Source organism: Lycium ferocissimum, chromosome 7 (assembly GCF_029784015.1).
Source record: "Lycium ferocissimum isolate CSIRO_LF1 chromosome 7, AGI_CSIRO_Lferr_CH_V1, whole genome shotgun sequence".
NCBI lineage: Eukaryota > Viridiplantae > Streptophyta > Magnoliopsida > Solanales > Solanaceae > Lycium > Lycium ferocissimum.
Window position 1 is genome coordinate 38,836,813 of NC_081348.1, and position 18,559 is coordinate 38,855,371.

The 18,559-nt window shown below is 37.2% G+C and overlaps 2 protein-coding genes across 3 annotated transcripts in view; both read left to right on the forward strand.

The window, feature by feature from the left end:
* Positions 1-2,335, forward strand: part of LOC132064892 (B3 domain-containing protein Os01g0234100-like) — a 4,320-nt gene extending 1,985 nt beyond the window's left edge. The window contains exons 5-7 of the mRNA XM_059458052.1: positions 431-637; positions 1,079-1,169; positions 1,254-2,335. Coding sequence (XP_059314035.1) covers positions 431-637; positions 1,079-1,169; positions 1,254-1,993 — 1,038 coding nt within the window. The 3' untranslated portion in view covers positions 1,994-2,335. The remainder of the gene's footprint in view (positions 1-430; positions 638-1,078; positions 1,170-1,253) is intronic.
* A 9,383-nt stretch (positions 2,336-11,718) lies between these two features.
* On the forward strand, positions 11,719-17,618 carry LOC132064893 (B3 domain-containing protein Os01g0234100-like). 2 transcript variants are annotated; one of them, XM_059458054.1, is made up of 7 exons: positions 11,719-12,221; positions 14,645-14,710; positions 14,809-14,843; positions 15,404-15,554; positions 15,731-15,937; positions 16,407-16,497; positions 16,582-17,618. In XM_059458054.1, the coding sequence occupies exons 1-7, from the start codon at positions 12,168-12,170 to the stop codon at positions 17,319-17,321; spliced, it is 1,344 nt and encodes a 447-aa protein (XP_059314037.1). In that variant the 5' UTR covers positions 11,719-12,167; the 3' UTR covers positions 17,322-17,618. The 2 variants fall into 2 exon arrangements, with proteins under 2 accessions (XP_059314037.1, XP_059314036.1); XM_059458053.1 differs by lacking the exon at positions 11,719-12,221 and adding an exon at positions 14,317-14,537.
* The last annotated feature ends 941 nt before the right edge of the window (positions 17,619-18,559 follow it).

Below are 18,559 nucleotides of genomic sequence, written 5' to 3' on the forward strand. Positions count from 1 at the left end.
GCCCTTAATATATCCTGGTTTTACTATCTTGTCAAAAATGATTTTGATTCTTGATTTTACTAGCACTGAAAAGAAGTCACAGAAACACAGCTCTGTTGAAGCAAACTCATCGGCCATGCTGCGAGCTGGAGAAGTTCAAGCAAATTTGCCTTTACAGTTTCCTAGTTTTGTCAAATATATGCTCCATTCACATGTCACGGGGGGATTTTGGTTGGTAAGTCTAATTTCTCCTTGATAGAATTAGAACAACATTGGAACTCTTTTTGGTGCTATTTAGTCTTATGAGCCGAGGTTCTATCGGAAACATCTTCTCTATCCCACAAAGGTAAGGATAAGGTCTAGGCACACCTTACCCTCCCCAGACCCACTTGTGGAAATACACTAAACATGATGTTGTATAGTCTTTCTTATAAATATTTTGATACAACAGAGCTTTCCAAAAAGATTTTGCGATGCCCATTTGCCAAAACATGATGATACCGTTGTTTTGGTGGATGAAAACGAAGAAGAATTTGCTGCCAAGTACCTTATTGATAAGAATGGATTGAGTGGAGGTTGGAGAGGTTTCTCCATTGCTCACAGCCTTCTTGAAGGGGATGTCTTAGTCTTCCAATTGATTCAACCCTGCAAATTTAAGGTAACACCTTTAAAGTGCTTAAATCCTGGTCATTTTGTTAAAGCAAGAATTACTTTTCATTTGATATATCTTATATGTACTGACAATGTAAACGAATTTTTGCACAACCAGTACAGTCAGATCTTTCTTTAACAGTCATCCTCTATAACAACATTTTACTATGACAGCCATGTTGTTATTGTGGAACCGATCTTTCATGTTATGTTATATTATATATTCTCTATAACGTAATACCAAAAAAAAAAAAATTAGAACAAACGATCTTTGTTATAGAGAAGTTTGACGGTATAATATAACCTACTATAGAACTTACCCTTTAGTTATTTGTGCATGTCATCCTGAAGGGACGATGCTAATGTTGTTTGTATGTTGGAATTTTACTGAATTATGTCCAAAGGGATGGTAAAGCAATGGGCTGATTTCAGTTTCCCCTGTTTTTAGGTATACATTGTAAGAGAAAATAGCTTGACAGAAATTGATAGTGCTATCAGTCTCCTAAATCTGGATTTTCATGCTAGACCAATCAAATCTGGTATGGTTACAAGCAATATTTTTAATTTCTATCACAGTCAATATGTACTGCCTGACTTTCTATTTGCTGATATTATCTCAATAGATCAAGATGAAGTGATGAAAATTTGTGAAGCAAAAGAGGAGAAACACTTGGAGCCTTCTACACAAGATATTCATCAAGATGACAAACAAGAAGAAGCCATGTTGTTACCAAACTCGGACCACGGCCCTGTAACAGATCAATGTGGGAATGACAGCGATAATACCTCTGAAGTTTTAGAAGGCATTAGATTTTCAGAATCAAGAATTGAATTCAAAGATGTGAAGGACTATTCTGGTTTCAACATTCTCGTCGATGGCCTGATCATCGACTCTGAGGTTCCTGCCCATACTCGGACCAAATACTATGATCTTTGCAGTACCCAAAATTCATTTCTCCATGACCATTTGCTTGGTGGCCTAAATGTCAAGCTAGCTGCTGGAATGATTACTGAAACTGTGAACATTGCTGATGCCATTAGAGCTTCCAAGATGTCGACCCCTCGTGAATATCTTGATACTTGGGACAATACATTGAAAGGGTTCGAGTGTTTAGGCATGGGAGTTGGATTTTTACGTGCAAGGCTTAGTAAGCTCGTTAGCTTGTCTTGTGAATCGAAAAACATTCTTGCATCAAAGAAAGTTGAGCTAGCTGAAGCAAAAGAGGAAATGAGGAATCTTGAAGAAAAGGTTTTGAAAGTGAAACAGGTGATAAAGAATCTAGATTCTGATATTGAGGCTTTAACAAAGAAAGATGCAAATTTTGAGCTCAATTTCAAGAGACTGGCAGCTGCTCCATGGTAAAGATATCTTTCTGAAAAAATGGTCCTGACTAATATTAGTGTATAATTAGTTTGTGAAGAGCCCTTTTAGGTTCGTAACAGGAATATTCAACTCTTCTTTAAAGATGGGTCACTGCTATTTTTCGTGAGGCTACACGGTCCATCGTATCCTTCTTCCAGTGTAATTGGTTAACTTTTTGTAAATTGCTGAGAAGCTTACTGTCTAGTATGACTATGAAGGTCACCAGATATTTATTACTAGAATGAGTCAAGAGTATATGACTAGTTGGAACGAGTCAAGAAGACCTACAAGTGTATAAATTTCTATTTTTCTTGTCACATGCGTTTTGAATTTTTTTTTTTTCTCGGTCCAAAAATTTGTTCTCCGAGATCTTTGTTCAAATGCAAAAGCAAACTTCCAAAACTCGTGTCCTATATTTTTGTTACGTAATTGTACGACAAGCTAGGGTTTTTTCTATATGTACATAGAGCGTTTTGTAAAATGTCTCGTCGGGGGGGGGGGGGGGGGGGGGCGGGGGGGGGGGGGGGGGGGGGGGGGGTGCAGAATCCCAAATGTCATTTACAACTTTGATTCACGCCAAGGCAATCAACGAAGTTTTAAGAAATTAAAACAATTAATACTATTAGGACATATGTGGGTGAAGGTTAGAGTTGATGATGATTGTGAAACAAAAGCATTCATTTGTCATTTGGCAAGTCACTATCCCTAATCATCATGTAAAATAAGTGGATTACGTTTCTTGGGCATTAACGGTCTACGCGGATGCAATCACTTTTGTTGGGCTCAATCAGCCCGTAAATAATCTTAACATGGTGTGGTATTATCAGTCTTGGGCTAAGGTTGCCTGGCTTTCCCCAACGGTCTCACACTATTAAGAGATCTTACACCTTTCCCAGTCTTTTCAGCTACTAATGCGGGACTTTGTTCGCACACCCAACAATCTCTCTCTCTGAAACTAAGTTCCATGTGTCTACGACCATGATCAAAGATTCACTATGCCACACATCACAAGAGTATTATGGCAAGCGAAGCCCGCAACTAGCTTCTTCTGGTGTGTGCGTCTTCAAACTGGGATCGTGTCATATCTCTGCCATCGTCATAATTGTCCCGCCGAACCTGAGCTCTGATACCAGTTGTTGGACTCAACCAACCCGCAGATACTCTTAACATGGTGTGATATTGTCTGCTTTAAGCCAAGCTCGCAAGGTTTTCCCCAAAAGACCGCGCACCAAAAAGCGATCTTAACTACCAATGTGAGACTTGGGTTCGCACATACAACAATTTTTTATTGGAGAAACAAGGGAAAAGTATAATAGTAAATGCTATTTATTTATGAGAAAATATAAGAATAGTTTGAGTCGAGCTAGACATTGTCTTAAGAATATATTTTAATAAGATGAAATGTCTCCTCAAGATTAAACAAGCCTACTGTATAGGGCAAAATCCGTAGACAACAAGTGGACGTATCAAAAGATGATATGTGACGATGGTGACATGTCAGATTTGAGTCAGCAAGTGAGGGCACCGGGAAAGCATACGACGCTCCTGAGAAATAATTTGGTAACCGCTGTCGGAGATAGAAACTATAAAGGGCCCGAAGAAGCATACCAACTCACTAGTCAAACGTCATTCAATGCATAACCGTTACAATAAATCTCAAGTCTTCCTCTAGTCTTAAATGAGCATTAATAATACCCTTTATTACCATTCATTGTCACCGCTTAATTACCTTTTATTGCAAAACAAATATTGGTAATTAAGAGGGCATGATTTGTGGATCATGTACCCCATAGCTCTAGTATAAAATAGAGGTTCTCATTCTATTGTAAGACATCTAAAACATTATACAACAATACAAAAAAACTCATATTATTCTTAGCATTTTCTTATTCTTGCTTAATTCGTTGAGGTTATAGTGATTCATCGCCCGGAGACTCTAGCAAGCTTTTCCAAGGCCCAGCCTACACATCTAGCTTATGCTTTTCTTTCAATTGTCTTGTTAATTATTGTTTGCTATTTCATAATTTTGATTATATTGATCCACGTGTCCTTGACCACGCGTATAAATTCAACTATACCTATTTTACCGGTAAACACCTATCTCCCCGAAAGAGAAAGCAGGAATAATAAAACTAACAAGTCTAAAAAAGTGTAGGTTGATGGAATGATGGTTAGAATCATGCATCGTATTCTATTGAAATGAAAAGAAGACATAATGAGGTACTTATAGATATACAAAAAGGTGATCACTCAACGAGGATGTAACAGGTGTTTCACCGCGAGTCACGTGATGGGAAACGTGTCATATATTGGCTAGTACTTCGCACATATGTCAAAATTCTTGGCAAGTGTCAAGAACTTCTTCATAGGCCAATTAGATGCGTTGTCCAAATTATGACAAGGGTTAATAGAATTTGTCCAAATATTCTTTTAAATAGAAACTTTTACCAACATATTTAACACGTGAGGATATATTTTACTGCTAATTGTGTTAGATTTTAGTCATCACACTATGTTATGTCCCACATTCATGGGCATAATGTGTTTATGTGGTTTTAAATATGTTTTCAAGTACAAATTAATAATAGGCTTTTGGGGTGTGAGTAAGATCCAAGGTTGCTACAAATGGTAGCAGAGCCACCTACCGCCCTTCGTGTTGGGCCTAGTAATATCTAGCGCACAGCCGTCAAGGACGACGGATGTGGAGCGTGGTGATTTGTTATGTTCCACATCAATGGATATAATGTGCTTATGTGAATTTAAATAGCCTTAGGCTCTCCACCTTAATAGCTAGCTTTTGAGACGTGTATTAGGTCCAAAGTTGTTACACTCTAGCAACATGCTAAATTGCTTGAGCTTTAGCGGGTCAAAACACTGAAGGGGCAAAAAAGAGTTTTCTGTGTGGACAGCGGAAATAGTGATTGTATAATAAATGGGAAAGTTTTGCAGGTGAAATAGTGGGCTAGTGGTAAATATCCCAATTCTCCAGTGGACAAGTGGGAAATTAACTTTGGGTCATTTGCACTTTTGTCCCTATTTTGTGTTGATCTTTAATTCTTGTTCCTCAAGCCAAACAACTTTTCCCCCGGTTTGGATAGTTGTTTCCCATGGTTCATTAATGTATACTTTTCTATAAAATCATATTTATATCCATTGTTCTTAAGATTATGTGGCATAGTATTGTAAACCCGTTGTAATTCCGTAATTATATAATTATGAAAAAGTTCAGTTTTTGTAACCACGGATTTGATGGTTTTTGTGTGGCTACGTATTTCATTTCTCCATTATACCCCCACCCTCCACCACCCCACCCCACCCTACCAGAACCAACGATACAGTCTATCCAAACATTGTATTCATTAATACAGTACAATACAATACAACACCATATTCTATCATACCATACTGTACATTAATGAACCACGGGAAACAACCATCCAAACAGAGTTTTACATCATAATATCACGACATGATTATGCGATGTGTCTTAAAAATGTATGCCTCATTAGATATACATTTGATTTTGAAGGCCAAAAATTAAAAACAGCCCATCTGAAGGGAAAAAATTAAAGATCAGCACATTTCAATGGCAAACCGTGCAATTTCTTCATTAATTCTTCGGCTCAAGAGGCACCTTGTTGGACGAAAGCGGTACATTTTGTTCACTTCATCCGGATAGTCAATAGTGTACATTTCGTCTACTTCACCACTTTTCATTGTAAAATTGTATGGACTAGCTATTTTTCGACCGATGTTTAAAAAATAATTAATGGTTAAAATTTGTTGAAGAGTGTCACTTTATAGGTAGAATTATTATGACAATATTATGAGTTTCAAATTTAAGCAAGTAAAAAATTCAGGATACTGTCATAATAATCTTTTATATCCATGACAGTGTAGTGAATTTTTTTAAAAAAATCAATAATCTTTTAATCTTTGATTATTTTCAATTGCAAATCCGGCAAATGACCATGTTTGAACTTTACTCCCTTCCTATGTTTGAACTTTACTCCCTTCCCCATGATACTACGGATGCAGTGGACTCAAAACAGGACATTCCGGTATTCACTTTTTGTTTTTTGTCTTTTTCCTCCCTCAATTTCGTTGTAGTTACTTGTGCTTTTTCTATTATGCTATCTATTTATTTTTATCCAAGAAAAGAGAAATTTTTGTTGTCATTGTAATCTATGGTAGTCGCTTTTCCAACGGCGGATTTCGATTACGGGTGTATTCGGTATCGCGGAAAATGTTTTCCCAGAAAAATATTTTTTTGGAAAATATGTTCTTGAAAAATAAGTGAATTTCTACTTATTTTTCACGTATTCTGTTTAGGTAGCGGAAAATAAGTGAATTTCCTACTTATTTTTAACGTTCGTTTGGTTGGTAGAAAATATTTTTAGGAAAAATACCCAAGCCCCATAACTCCACCCTCAACCCCACCACTCCACCCCACACCAACCCCACCACCCCAATCCCACCACCCCAACCTCTCACCCTCACCCCCACACCCCCAATTATTATTTTTTTTTGAAAGTTTTTAATTTTTTTTCTGAATTTTCTAAACCACCACATCCCCTACAACAACTATTTTTTTTTTAAAGTTTTTAAATTTTTTTTCTAGATTTTCTAAACCACCACCTCAGTCCCCCAACCCCCCACCCCAAAAAAAATTCTTAAAAAGAGTTTTAAAAGTTACTTTTTTGGGATTTTTACACCACCCACCCCCTCCAATAACTACGCAAACTTTCAGTTTTTATAATTTTTTAATAAAGGTAAAATTAAATAGGAAGTAGAAAATTCGGGAGGGGTAGGGGGTAAGTGCGGGGGGTGGGGTGAAAAAGAAAAAAAAAACTTTTAAAACTTTTTTTAAGAAAAAAAAATGGGGGTGGGGGTAGGTGGGGGGGGGGGGTGGTTGGGGGTGGGACAAGTGGTGGTGGTGGGGGAGGGGGGAGGGATGTGGTGGTGTAGAAACCCAAAAGAAACTTTTTTTAAAAAAAAATTGATGGGTAGGGCGGGAGAGGGGGAAGTGGTGCATGGGTTGCAGGAGTGGTTGGGGGGTGGGGTGGTGCATGATTGCGGAAGTGGTTGGGGTTTGGTAGTTGGGGTGGGGGTGGGTGGTGCAAAAAACAAAAACAAAAAAAAAAATCAAAACAAAATTAATTTGTTTTAGGGAGGCAGGGGGTGGGGTGAGGGTGGGGGGGGTTGGTTGGGGTTTGGTGGTTGGGGGTGGGTTGCGTGAGTGATAGGGAAGTCATTTTCTCCATTTTTGGAGAACTTATTTTCCTAAAGAAAATGTTTTCCAAAATTTTTGACCAAATGAATATGAGAAAATTGGAAAACATTTACCGAAAAATGTTTTCCTCCATACCGAACACACCCTACATCTTTTTTGTTTTATCTAATTGGTAATGATTCAGGATATTCAAGTAAAATCTCAAGTTTTCATATTGACTCAATTCGGTGAAAATGAGATCTCTTGCCCTCTGCAATTTGAATAGAAAAAAATGGTCTTTTCAGATCTCTTATGTAAATTTTTTTCCAGATTTCTTATATGTAAAAATGAAGATATCTTGAAAAAGGATCATAAAACTAAAAAAAGTTTGTAAAGTGCTAGAAATCATTTCTCCATTTGGAGTTTGTACCATGAGTAATGAACAACAATAACATATCCAGTGTAATCTCATAAGTGGGGTCTGAAGAGCGTGATGTGTACGCAGTCTCACCCCACCTTTGTGAAGGTAGAGAGGTTGTTTCTGATAGACCCTCGGCTCAAGTAAAGCATATAAAAACTAATATAGAAAGGAAATATGGTAGTGAAGAAGTCATGCTAAAAATAAAGGAGAAGAGAATAGTAACAACAACAACAACAAATAATAGAATAACCAAAACAAAGTAAACAACTAGTAAAAATAAAATCGAAAAATAAGATAGTAGGAGAGTAATAATAACAATACTAATGAGGAAAACTAGACAACGCTTGATACCTACTAACCTTCTACCCTATTCCTCGACATCCATAACTTCCTATCTAGGGTCATGTCCTCATTAAGCTGCATGTGTGTCACGTCTTGTCTAACTACCTCTCCCCAGTACACTTTCGGTCTACATATACCTCTCCTCAAAACCTATCATCGCAACCTTCCACACCTTCTAAATGGGGCATTTGTGTTCCTTCTATTCACATGTTCGAACCATCGCAGTCCCGTCTTCTTCATTCTGCCCATCACGGAGGCCACTCCAATCATGTCCCGAATGTCTTCGTTCCTAATCTTATATCTCCTAGTATGCCCACATATCCATACAACATAGCTGATTTGACAACAAAAAAAATCACTCCTGTTAGTGAATTTAACTTGTGATATTTTGGAGCTTTGTTTGTTAAAATTTATGGACTTGCACATATATTGAATCAAGAATAATTGTATGTTGTTTGCTACCATTATAATGTCCAGTCTAATTAACCTGATCTATTAGGTCTAAAGTTAAGACGACCTAATTAGATAGCTCATAAAGTATGGGCATTTATGTGTAAATATCCTGTTGTAATTTCTAATTTAGAGCCTGTTTGAATTTGTTTATTTTAAGTGTTTTTAAACCAAAATAGCTTTTAAGCACTTTTGTAGTGTTTGAGTGAAATAAAAAAGTGCTTTTCAGCACTTGATTTAAGCCAAAACAACAAAAATAAGTTAAAAGTCATAGGGCAATTCGCAGAATTGCCCTTCTTTTGGGGTGGTCTTTAAATTCCCCTCATATTTGCGGTCTTTAAATTTTGCCCCACATATTTCGTGGTCTTTAAGTTTTGCCCTATTGGATACCCGAGGTTTTGGGTTCGAACCCCCGCTCAAGCATAAAATAAAGAAATAATTTCGCAAGGCGGGGGGAGGAGGGTTGACTCCGCACTTCCTTAAGGAAAACTAAAATGCCGGAGGGGGCATAACTTTTCCTCAAGACATAGTTTACAAAACTTTTCCTTAAGGAACTTGCCTTATGACTTTTAATTAAGGCATAACCAAAAGTATGTCTTAACTAAAAGTGTGCCTTGAAAAGTTTTAAAAAAAAAAGTCTTCATTTCTCCCGCATAACTTCCTTAAGGAAAAACTAAATTTATGCCGGAGGGGGCATAACTTTTCCTGAATCATAATTTAGTTTTAATGGGGCAAAACTTTTCCTTAAGGAATTATGCCTTATGGGCCACTTTTAATTAAGGTATAACCAAAAGTATGCCTTAACTAAAAGTGTGCCTTGAAAAGTTTTTTAAAAAAATAAAAAATGTAAGGCAAAGTCATTTCCCTCAATTAAGGTCTATGCGGGAGGGGCATAACTTTTCCTCAAGGCATAATTTAGTTTTGCCTTATTGGGCAAAACTTTTTGAATTATGCCTTATGACTTTTAATTAAGGTATAACCAAAAGTATGCCTTAACTAAAAGTGTGCCTTGAAAAGTTAAAAAAAAAAAAAAAAGTCTCAAGGCAAAGTCCGCCCCTGTAATTTCTTAGGAAAACTAAAGTTATGCGGAGGGCATAACTTTTTCTCAAGGCATAATTTAGTTTTTTTAAGTGCAAAATTTTTTTAAGGAACTATGTTTGAGTGAAAAATTAAGGCATAACCAAAAGTATGCCTTAACTAAAAGTGTGCCTTGAAAAGTTAAAAAAAAAAAAAAAATGTCTCAAGGCAAAGTCCGCCTCCCGCATAACTTTGGTTTTTCCTTAAGGATTGTATTGAAACACTCTCTCCCCATTGTCTTGCGAAATTATTTTTTATTTTATCAGCCGGGGGTTCGAAAATCAGGTATCCAAGCGAAGGGCAAAACTTAAAGAACACAAATATGAGGGGCAAAATTTAAAGACCACCCCAAAAGAAGGGCAATCCGTGCAAAAAAATGAAAGTCATAAGCCCATCCAAATGGGCTCTTTTAACTCAAAAGCCAAAAGCCCATCTAAACGGGCTCTTAATGGGCTAAATTAGAAATACAAAATTTGTCACTATAAATACAAGGTCGTCGTCCCTAAACCAAACATGGGGTATTTCAGCCGTTTTCACGAATTCAGGTACGGTTCCGTATCTAATTTTTATTACTCGATGATTTGACATGATAGTTCTTGAGAAAGACGGTGGTCTTCATCTCTTAAAGTTTTGATTCCAACATCGTTTTCTTTTAAGTAACTTTTTTAGATTTTTAAATTTGGTCCAAAACAAGTGATTTTTTTTAAAGAAATCAAGAGGGTATTAATTACGTGCTTGCTTTTTAAATTTGATCCAAAATAAGTGATTTTTCACGAAATCAAGAAGATATTAATTGTTTTTCCTTCACTATTACCATTGTCTAATAAATGATTGAAGAAACCTTTTACAATTTTTCTTGAGTAAATTTGAGAAAAATGAAAGTTAATATAGCCAACAACATTCTTAATTAAAGTTTAAAAGTAGCTTTCTTAATAGATGTGCAAGAGGCTAAGGCCTCATTTGTTAATATATTATTAAAATTAAGATTTGGATTTCTATTTCGTTTTCGACGTCTGAATACGAGTGATTAAGATGTTGTCTCTAAATCTGAATCTTTGAATGATTAAGACTGTTTATTTTTCAACATATGAATGTATAATGTATTTATTTACTGATAATAAATATGCCATTGATAAAAAAGTAACTAAATATTAGAAAATAAATATAAATCTAATAAATTACTATTTGATAAAAAAAGAAACGTTTATGTATGATGGAGATGCTTTGTAGTGATGGTGGCGGTTATAGTTGTGATGGTGGAGGTAGTTAGTGGTGGTAGGGTAAGGGGTGGAGAGAGGGTGGGGGAGGGTCGGTGGTGGGTTGGGGCACAATAATGCTTATGAAACTCTCGATTCTTCGATCTATTTTCTTTTGCTATTGTCTACGAATCCACATACTTTCTAACTTCAGCCTCCATTTGACAGATGTTTTCTCTTTTCTTATTTTGATTGTGGGAGCTGAATAGGATCGTTGGGGGTGAGGTTGGAGGGGGTGAGATGGTGTTTGGAGAGTGGGGGTGATGACGACGAAAGTGGTTGGTGGTTGATGACAATGGTAGTGTAAGCTGTAATGGCAAAAGTGGTTAGCGAATATGGGGTGGGGTTAGTGGGTGGGGGTTGGATAGTGGGTGGGTAGGGATAAGTAGGTGGGGTGGTGGTGGGATGGGGCTTGGGAAGGTGGTGGGTGGGGTGGGTAGAGCTGGGAGTGTGGGAATAGGGGTTGAGCTGGTAATTGTGGATAGAGTGGAGCTGTTTGTTTTCATTATTTTTAAAATTACGTGGTATGGTGTTGTAAACCCGTACATATCATAAAAAAACCTAATTTTTGTAACCACATATTTGATAGTTTCTACGTGGCTACGTATTTCATTTCCCAATTATACACCTACCCACCCATCTCCATCACACCCAAACCCAACCCCACCGTCCTCCACCCACGCACCCCACCGTCCTCCACCCACGCGCCCCCACCCCGCACCCACCCTACCCTAATAACCACCCCACCCCAACATCTCACCCCCCCCCCCACCCACTCAATGAGCACCCCACCCACTACCTACTTATTTTTTAAAGTTTCTAATTTATCCTTTATATATATATATATATATATATAGAGAGAGAGAGAGAGAGAGAGAGTGTATGTGTGTAGTATTTTAGCAAACTTGCATGTTAAATACAGTACCATACAGTCAAACCAAATAATAAAAATGTTATTAAAACATAACAAATAATACAGCCTATCAAAACATGATATTCATTAATACAGTATAATACAATACAATACTGTACATTATGAAACCAATGGGTAAGGACCATCCAAATATAGTGTAATGATCTTAAAGCTTTATTACATATTTTTTTCATTTAGGTCTATTCAAACCCAAAAAGATCCAAAAACCAGAAAAATGAAACGGTAAAAAATAACATTGGGAAAAGGAAACAAATCATTTCCATACCTACTAAGTAGTAAGTACCTATTTGACGGAAGAAAAAAAAAAGTAGTATTAGTAAGTACTAGCCAAGTAATTCAAAATTTACCTCCAATTTAGGCCTCTGTCACTTCTTCTAAACTGCCACGTCACTTCTTTACTTTCAAAATTGTTTTCGGTGAAAAATAAACTAATTATAATTTCCACCGAGCAGTCTACTTTTAGTTCTCTCAGCTTCTCTCAAATGGCGATCTCATCTCTAAATTCCTCCAAGAAAAGCCCTCTTTCTTCCTCAAAGGTACTCTCTTTAATACAACAAACCAAACAATCAATAACAAATAATATTAGGATAACTAATCCCAAGATAACTTATCTCAACATAATTAATCTCATCATAATTGGTGTTCAAACCAAACGACCCTAAGTAGTAAGTACCTAGAGCCCGTATGGATTAGCTGAAAAAAAGTGGTTTTAAGCATAAGTACTGAAAGTGCTTTTTAAGGGTGTGTTCGGTATGGAGGAAAATGTTTTCCTGAAAATGTGTTCATGGAAAATAAGTGAATTTCTACTTATTTTCTCATGTTCGTTTGGATAGCGGAAAATAAGTGAATTTCTTACTTATTTTCTCATTTCGTTGGTTGGTAGAAAATATTTTTAGGAAAATACCATCGAAGCCCCACAACTCCACCCCCCAACCCCACTACCCCATACCACACCAAGCCCCCGCGCTCACCACCCCATACCACACCAAGCCCCCACCCCCACCCCCATCCCCCTCACCCTCAATTTTTTTCTGATTTTCTAAACCACCACATCCCCCTCTCCCCCCGCATGGACCCATATCACACCAAGGCCCCACCCCCATCCCCCCACCCTCAATTTTTTTTTTTGAAGTTTTTAAATTTTTTTTTACGGATTTTCTAAACCACCACATCCCCCACCCCGCATAGACCATTACCACGCCTAAGCCCCCAAACCCATCCCCCTCACCCTCAATTTTTTTTTTTTTAAGTTTTTAATTTTTTTTCTGGATTTTCTAAACCACCACATCCCCCCTCCCCCCACATGGACCCATACCACACTAACCACCCACGCCCACCCCGATTTTTTTTTTAGAAGTTTTAAATTTTTTTCTAGATTTTCTAAACCACCGCATCCCCCTCTCCCGCGGACCCATACACACACAACCCCCTCCCTCCACCCCTACAATTTTTTTTTGTTGGATTTTCTAAACCACCACATCCCCCCCGAAAAAAAAAAAAGTTTTAAAAGTTACCTTTTTCAGATTTTTACACCACCCCCCCCCCTCCACCCTCCAATAACCACACAAACTTTCAGTTTTTATAATTTTTTAATAAAGGTAAAATTAAATAGGAAGTAGAAAATTCGGGAGGGGGTAGGGGGTGCGTGCGGGGTGGGTGTAGAATAAAAGAAAACTTTTAAAAAAAAATTAAAAAAATTAATTTTTTTTTGGAGGGGGGTGGTGGGGTGTCGGTAGGGGGGTGGGTAGGTGAAAAAAAAAAAAAATAAACTCTAAAACTTTTTTTTAAGAAAAAAGAAAAAAAATTGGGGGTGGGTGGGGGTAAGGTGCAGGATGGGGGAGTGGTTGGGGGGGCGGGTGGTGCGGAGGGGGTGGGGAGGGATGTGGTTGTGTAGATTTTTTTTAGAAAAAAAAATTGGGGTGGGGGGGGTGCGACATGGGGGGGGTGGTGCAGGGGTTGTGGAGTAGGGTGGTGCATGGTTGCGGAAGTGGTTGGGGTTTGGTCATTGAGGGGTAGGGGTGAGTGGTGCAAAAAACCAAAAAAAAAAAAAATCAAAACTTTTTTTTAAAAACAAAAATAATTTTTTTGGGTGGGTGGGTGGGGGCGGGGGTGCGGTGGGGGTGTTGGTCAGTGGGAGCAGTTGAGATTTGGTGGTTGGGGTGGGTTGGGTGGTTGGTGAAACGCATTATGGACTTGTTTTCCCTAATTTTATTAAGTCATTTTTCTCATTTTTAAATTTAACTTATTTTCCTAAAGAAAATGTTTTTCAAAATTTTTGACCAAACGAACATGAGAAAATTGAAACTCCATACCGAACACACCCTAAATGTTGAAAGTTATTTTATAAATAAACAGTTTTGTATTTGGATAAAAGTGTTGAAGCTAAAAGAAAGATGTTGACTTGTTTGGCACACAAGTGTTGTTAAACACTTTTTTTAGTAGCAAGGGTAATATTGAAATTAGAAGAAAATAAAAGGGGTAAAACAGTAAAATTGTTGGTTAAACCAAAATAGCTTTTAAGCCAAAAAAGAAAAAAGGCAAGTCACCCAACTTCTTTTTTTGGCTTATTTTAACTATTTTTAAACTAATTTTAAGCATTTTTCTGTCAGCTTATAAGCCAATCCAAACGGGCTCCTGGTACTTTGCCAAGATTCAAATTTTACCTCCAATTTAGGCCTCTGTCACTTCTTCTAAACGGCCACGTCACTTCTTTACTTTCAAAGTTCTTTTCGGTGAAAAATAAACTAATTATAATTTCCACCGAACAGGCTACTTTTAGTTCTCTCAGCTTCTCTCAAATGGCGATCTCATCTCTAAATTCCTCCAAGAATAGCCCTCTTTCTTCCTCAAAGGTACTCTCTTTCTATTATTGTTTTATTTCAAGTTTCAACTGTTTTCTTTTTTTGCTCATAATGGTGGCCCCTTATTTGTTTCTTCTCTCATTTGATGGCTTAACCAGAAAAAGGCACTGGAAATCAAGAATAAGCCGCTCAAGAAAAGAGCTTTGGGTCCTAGTAAAACAAAGGTGAGAACAATCTCTGATCCTTGGGTTGATAAATAAGTACCCTTTTGAGGTGATGATCACTATAAAAACTAATGGATACTTGATAAATACACTTGCAGGTGGAAAATGGAGATAAAAAGAAGGTTCAATTACGGTGAGTGCAGAAAATGCAAAGCTTTTCCTATCTGTTTAGTAGGCTTTTGGTGGTTTTTTCTTTAAAAAAAATATTATTTGAAGAAGGGGAGCCTTTAACCGAAGGTGAAGTTGTCTCCATGTAACTTTTAAGTCACGGGTTGGAGCATTGGAAGCAGCTAAGAATGTCTGCATTAGTAGGTTGTCTTCCTGCACTAGGCAGGCTGTCTCTATCACAGTCTTGGCTTGCGACCCTTTTCCGGACCCAGCTAACTTTGTACACGGGGGCTGCCTTTTTTTTATTTGAAGTTAGGTGGAAGAAGGGTATATTGCTAATTTAAGCTGAAGTTCTGTGAAAAAATTTAGTTGAAAAAAGTGGTACGAACCAGTTTTTCAAACTCGACTTGTAAGTTGGATTGAAAAGATTCGCTAGTAAGTTGGATTGAAAAGATTGGCTACAATGTATAACCAAATAGTTTTCTGAATTATTTTTAAAAAATAATTGTATGTCCAAACGGGCCCTTAATATATCCTGGTTTTACTATCTTTCTAAAAGTGCTTTTGATTTTTTGATTTTACTAGCACCGAAAAGAAATCACAGAAACAAAGCTACATTGAAGCAAACTCATCAGCCATGGCACGAGCTGAAGAAGTTAAAGCAAATTTGCCTACACAATTTCCTAATTTTATCAAGAATATGAACCCTTCACATGTCAGTGGGGGATTTTGGTTGGTAAGTCAAATTTTCTTGATAGAATCAAGAAGAAATTGGAAATTATGTTGCTGCTATGGTTTTTCCTCTTTTATTTTATTTAATATGGTGATGATAATAATGATCTTGAATGAAGGGTAAGGATTCATATAGAAGCGTAGTTGTTTTCGTTGTTGTTAACTTTGTGAATATAACAGGGTTTGCCAAAGAGATTTTGTGATGACCATTTGCCAAAACATGACAACACTGTTATTTTGGTGGATGAAAATGAAGAAGAATCTGCTACCAAGTACCTTGCTGTTAAGAATGGATTGAGTGGGGGTTGGAGAGGATTCTCCATTGCTCACAGCCTTCTTGAAGGGGATGTCTTAGTCTTCCAATTGATTCAACCCTGCAAATTTAAGGTAACACCTTTCAAGTGCATATAATTATGGTCATTTTGTCAACAGCCGGAGCCAGGATTCTAGATTTTAGACCGACGACTTCAAGTTCTATTAAATGGGTGCTAAATTTAATGTGTACATATTTCTTTTGAATTTCTTAATACAAATACACTATTTGAGCAAAACCTACTGGATTCGACCTAACCCGTATTCCGGCTTCTACCTCCGCCCATGTTATTGTCCTCGGTGAAGCAAGGATCACTTTTCAATTTGTTCGTGTCATCCTAAAGTGAGCATGCTATTGCCTACAATAGACACATTGTGGTTCGATCTTTTTCCAGACCCTTCGCATAGCGGGAGCTAGTGCATTGGACTACACCTTTTCATCCTAAAGAGACCATACTAATTTTCTTTGTATGTTCCAATTCCAAAATGTCCCGAAAGGGACAGTAAAAGCAATGGCCTAAAATTGTTGTTTGCCCTGTTTTAGGTATACATAGTAAGAGAAAATAGCTTGACGGAAATTGATGGTGCTATCAGTCTCCTATATCTAGATTTTCATGCTAGACCACTCAAATCTGGTACGGTTACAAGCAATACTTTTAATTTCTATCATAATCAATATGTACCACCTGACTTTCTATTTGCTGATATTATCTCAATAGATCAAGATGAAGTGATGAAAATTTGTGAAGCAAAAGAGGAGAAACACTTGGAGCCTTCTACACAAGATATTCATCAAGATGACAAACAAGAAGAAGCCATGTTGTCACCAAACTCGGACCACGGGCCTGTAACAGATCAATGTGGGAATGACAGCGATAATGCCTCTGAAGTTTTAGAAGGCATTAGATTTTCAGAATCAAGAATTGAATTCAAAGATGTGAAGGACTATTATGGTTTCAACATTCTCGTCGATGGCCTGATCATCGACTCTGAGGTTCCTGCACACATTCGGACCAAATACTATGATCTTTGCAGCACCCAAAATTCATTTCTCCATGACCATTTACTTGGTGGCCTAAATGTCAAGCTAGCTGCTGGAATGATTACTGAAACTGTGAACATTGCTGATGCCATTAGAGCTTCCAAGATTTCGACCCCTCGTGAATATCTTGATACTTGGGACAATACATTGAAAGGGTTCGAGTGTTTAGGCATGGGAGTTGGATTTTTACGTGCAAGGCTTAGTAAGCTCGTTAGCTTGTCATGTGAATTGAAAAACATTCTTGCATCAAAGAAAGTTGAGCTCGCTGAAGCAAAAGAGGAAATGAGGAATCTTGAAGAAAAGGTTTTGAAAGTGAAACAGGTGATAAAGAATCTAGATTCTGATATTGAGTCTTTAACAAAGAAAGATGCAAATTTTGAGCTCAATTTCAAGAAACTGGCACCTGCTCCATGGTAAAGATATCTTTCTGAAAAAATGGTCCTGATTAATATTAGTGTATAATTAGTTTGTGAAGAAGCCCTTTTAGGTTCTTTAAATTAAAGATGGGTTTCTGCTATTTTTGGCCAGGTTTAAGCGGTCCATCGTATCCTTTGTCTAGCGTAATTGGTTAAATTTTTGTAAATTGCTGACAAGTACGAAGATAAATACTTATTTTTATTGGATGTTTATTAGTTTGGAGTCTGACTAGTTTGGAGTCTGACTAGTTGGAACTAGTCAAGAAGTCTTACAAGTGTATAACATTTCTATTTTTCATGTCACGTGAGTTTTGACTTTACTTTTTTTTTTTTTTTTCTCGGTCCAAAAGTTTGTTCTCCGAGATCTTTGTTCACATGCTAAAGCAAACTTCCAAAACTTGTGTCCTATATTTTTGCTCAATAATGTACCAGAACCAGAGCGTTTGGTAAGTGAAACAAAAAAGTCTAAGTTAGTTTGGCAAGAAACTGGAGTTTTTCTATATGTACCTCAGACCGTCTTGTAAAGTCTGGCCTAGGGCGAACACTGCCAAATGTCCTTTACAACATTGTTTTTTTTTTTTTTGGTTGGGGGGGGGGGGTGTTAAACAGTGATTTATTTATTTATATATCATGCATCATTACAAACAGAAAAGATTGATTCACACCAAGCAATTAGCAAACTCCTAAGAAATTAAAAAAAAAAAATTATCACTATCAGAACAAATGTTGGAGAAGGTTAGGATTGATGATGAATGAGAAACGAAAGGATTCATTTGTCATTTGGCAAGTCACTGTCCCTAATCATGTAAACCGAGTGGCTGCCGTTTTTTTGTTTGGGGCATTAAGCTATCTACTAGATGCAATCACCTTGCACGTTTGAGGATACATTCTACTGCTAATTCTATTAGATTTAGTTATCACACATTCACACTAAAAACATGCTAAATTACTTGATGATGAATGTGAAACGAAAGGATTCATTTGTCATTTGGCAAGTCACTGCCCTAATCATGTCGTAAAACAAGTGGCTGACCTTTTTTTGTTTGGGGCATTAAGCTATCTACTAGATGCAATCACCTTGCACATTTGAGGATACATTCTTCTGCTAATTCTATTAGATTTAGTTACCACATTAAAAACATGCTAAATTACTTGAGGTCGCCCATCAAATATGACTCTCTCGAAATCTTGAGAGAGAAGTAGATGTGCATATTGTTGGTTGGTAGGGTTAGGGTAGAT

Coding starts and splice junctions, on each gene's coding strand:
- LOC132064893 (XM_059458054.1), top strand. CDS start 12,168: ATGGCGATCTCATCTCTAAATTCCTCCAAGAAAAGCCCTCTTTCTTCC. Junction 12,222..14,644: donor GCCCTCTTTCTTCCTCAAAG/GTACTCTCTTTA, acceptor TGGCTTAACCAG/AAAAAGGCACTGGAAATCAA. Junction 16,498..16,581: donor TGCTAGACCACTCAAATCTG/GTACGGTTACAA, acceptor TTATCTCAATAG/ATCAAGATGAAGTGATGAAA.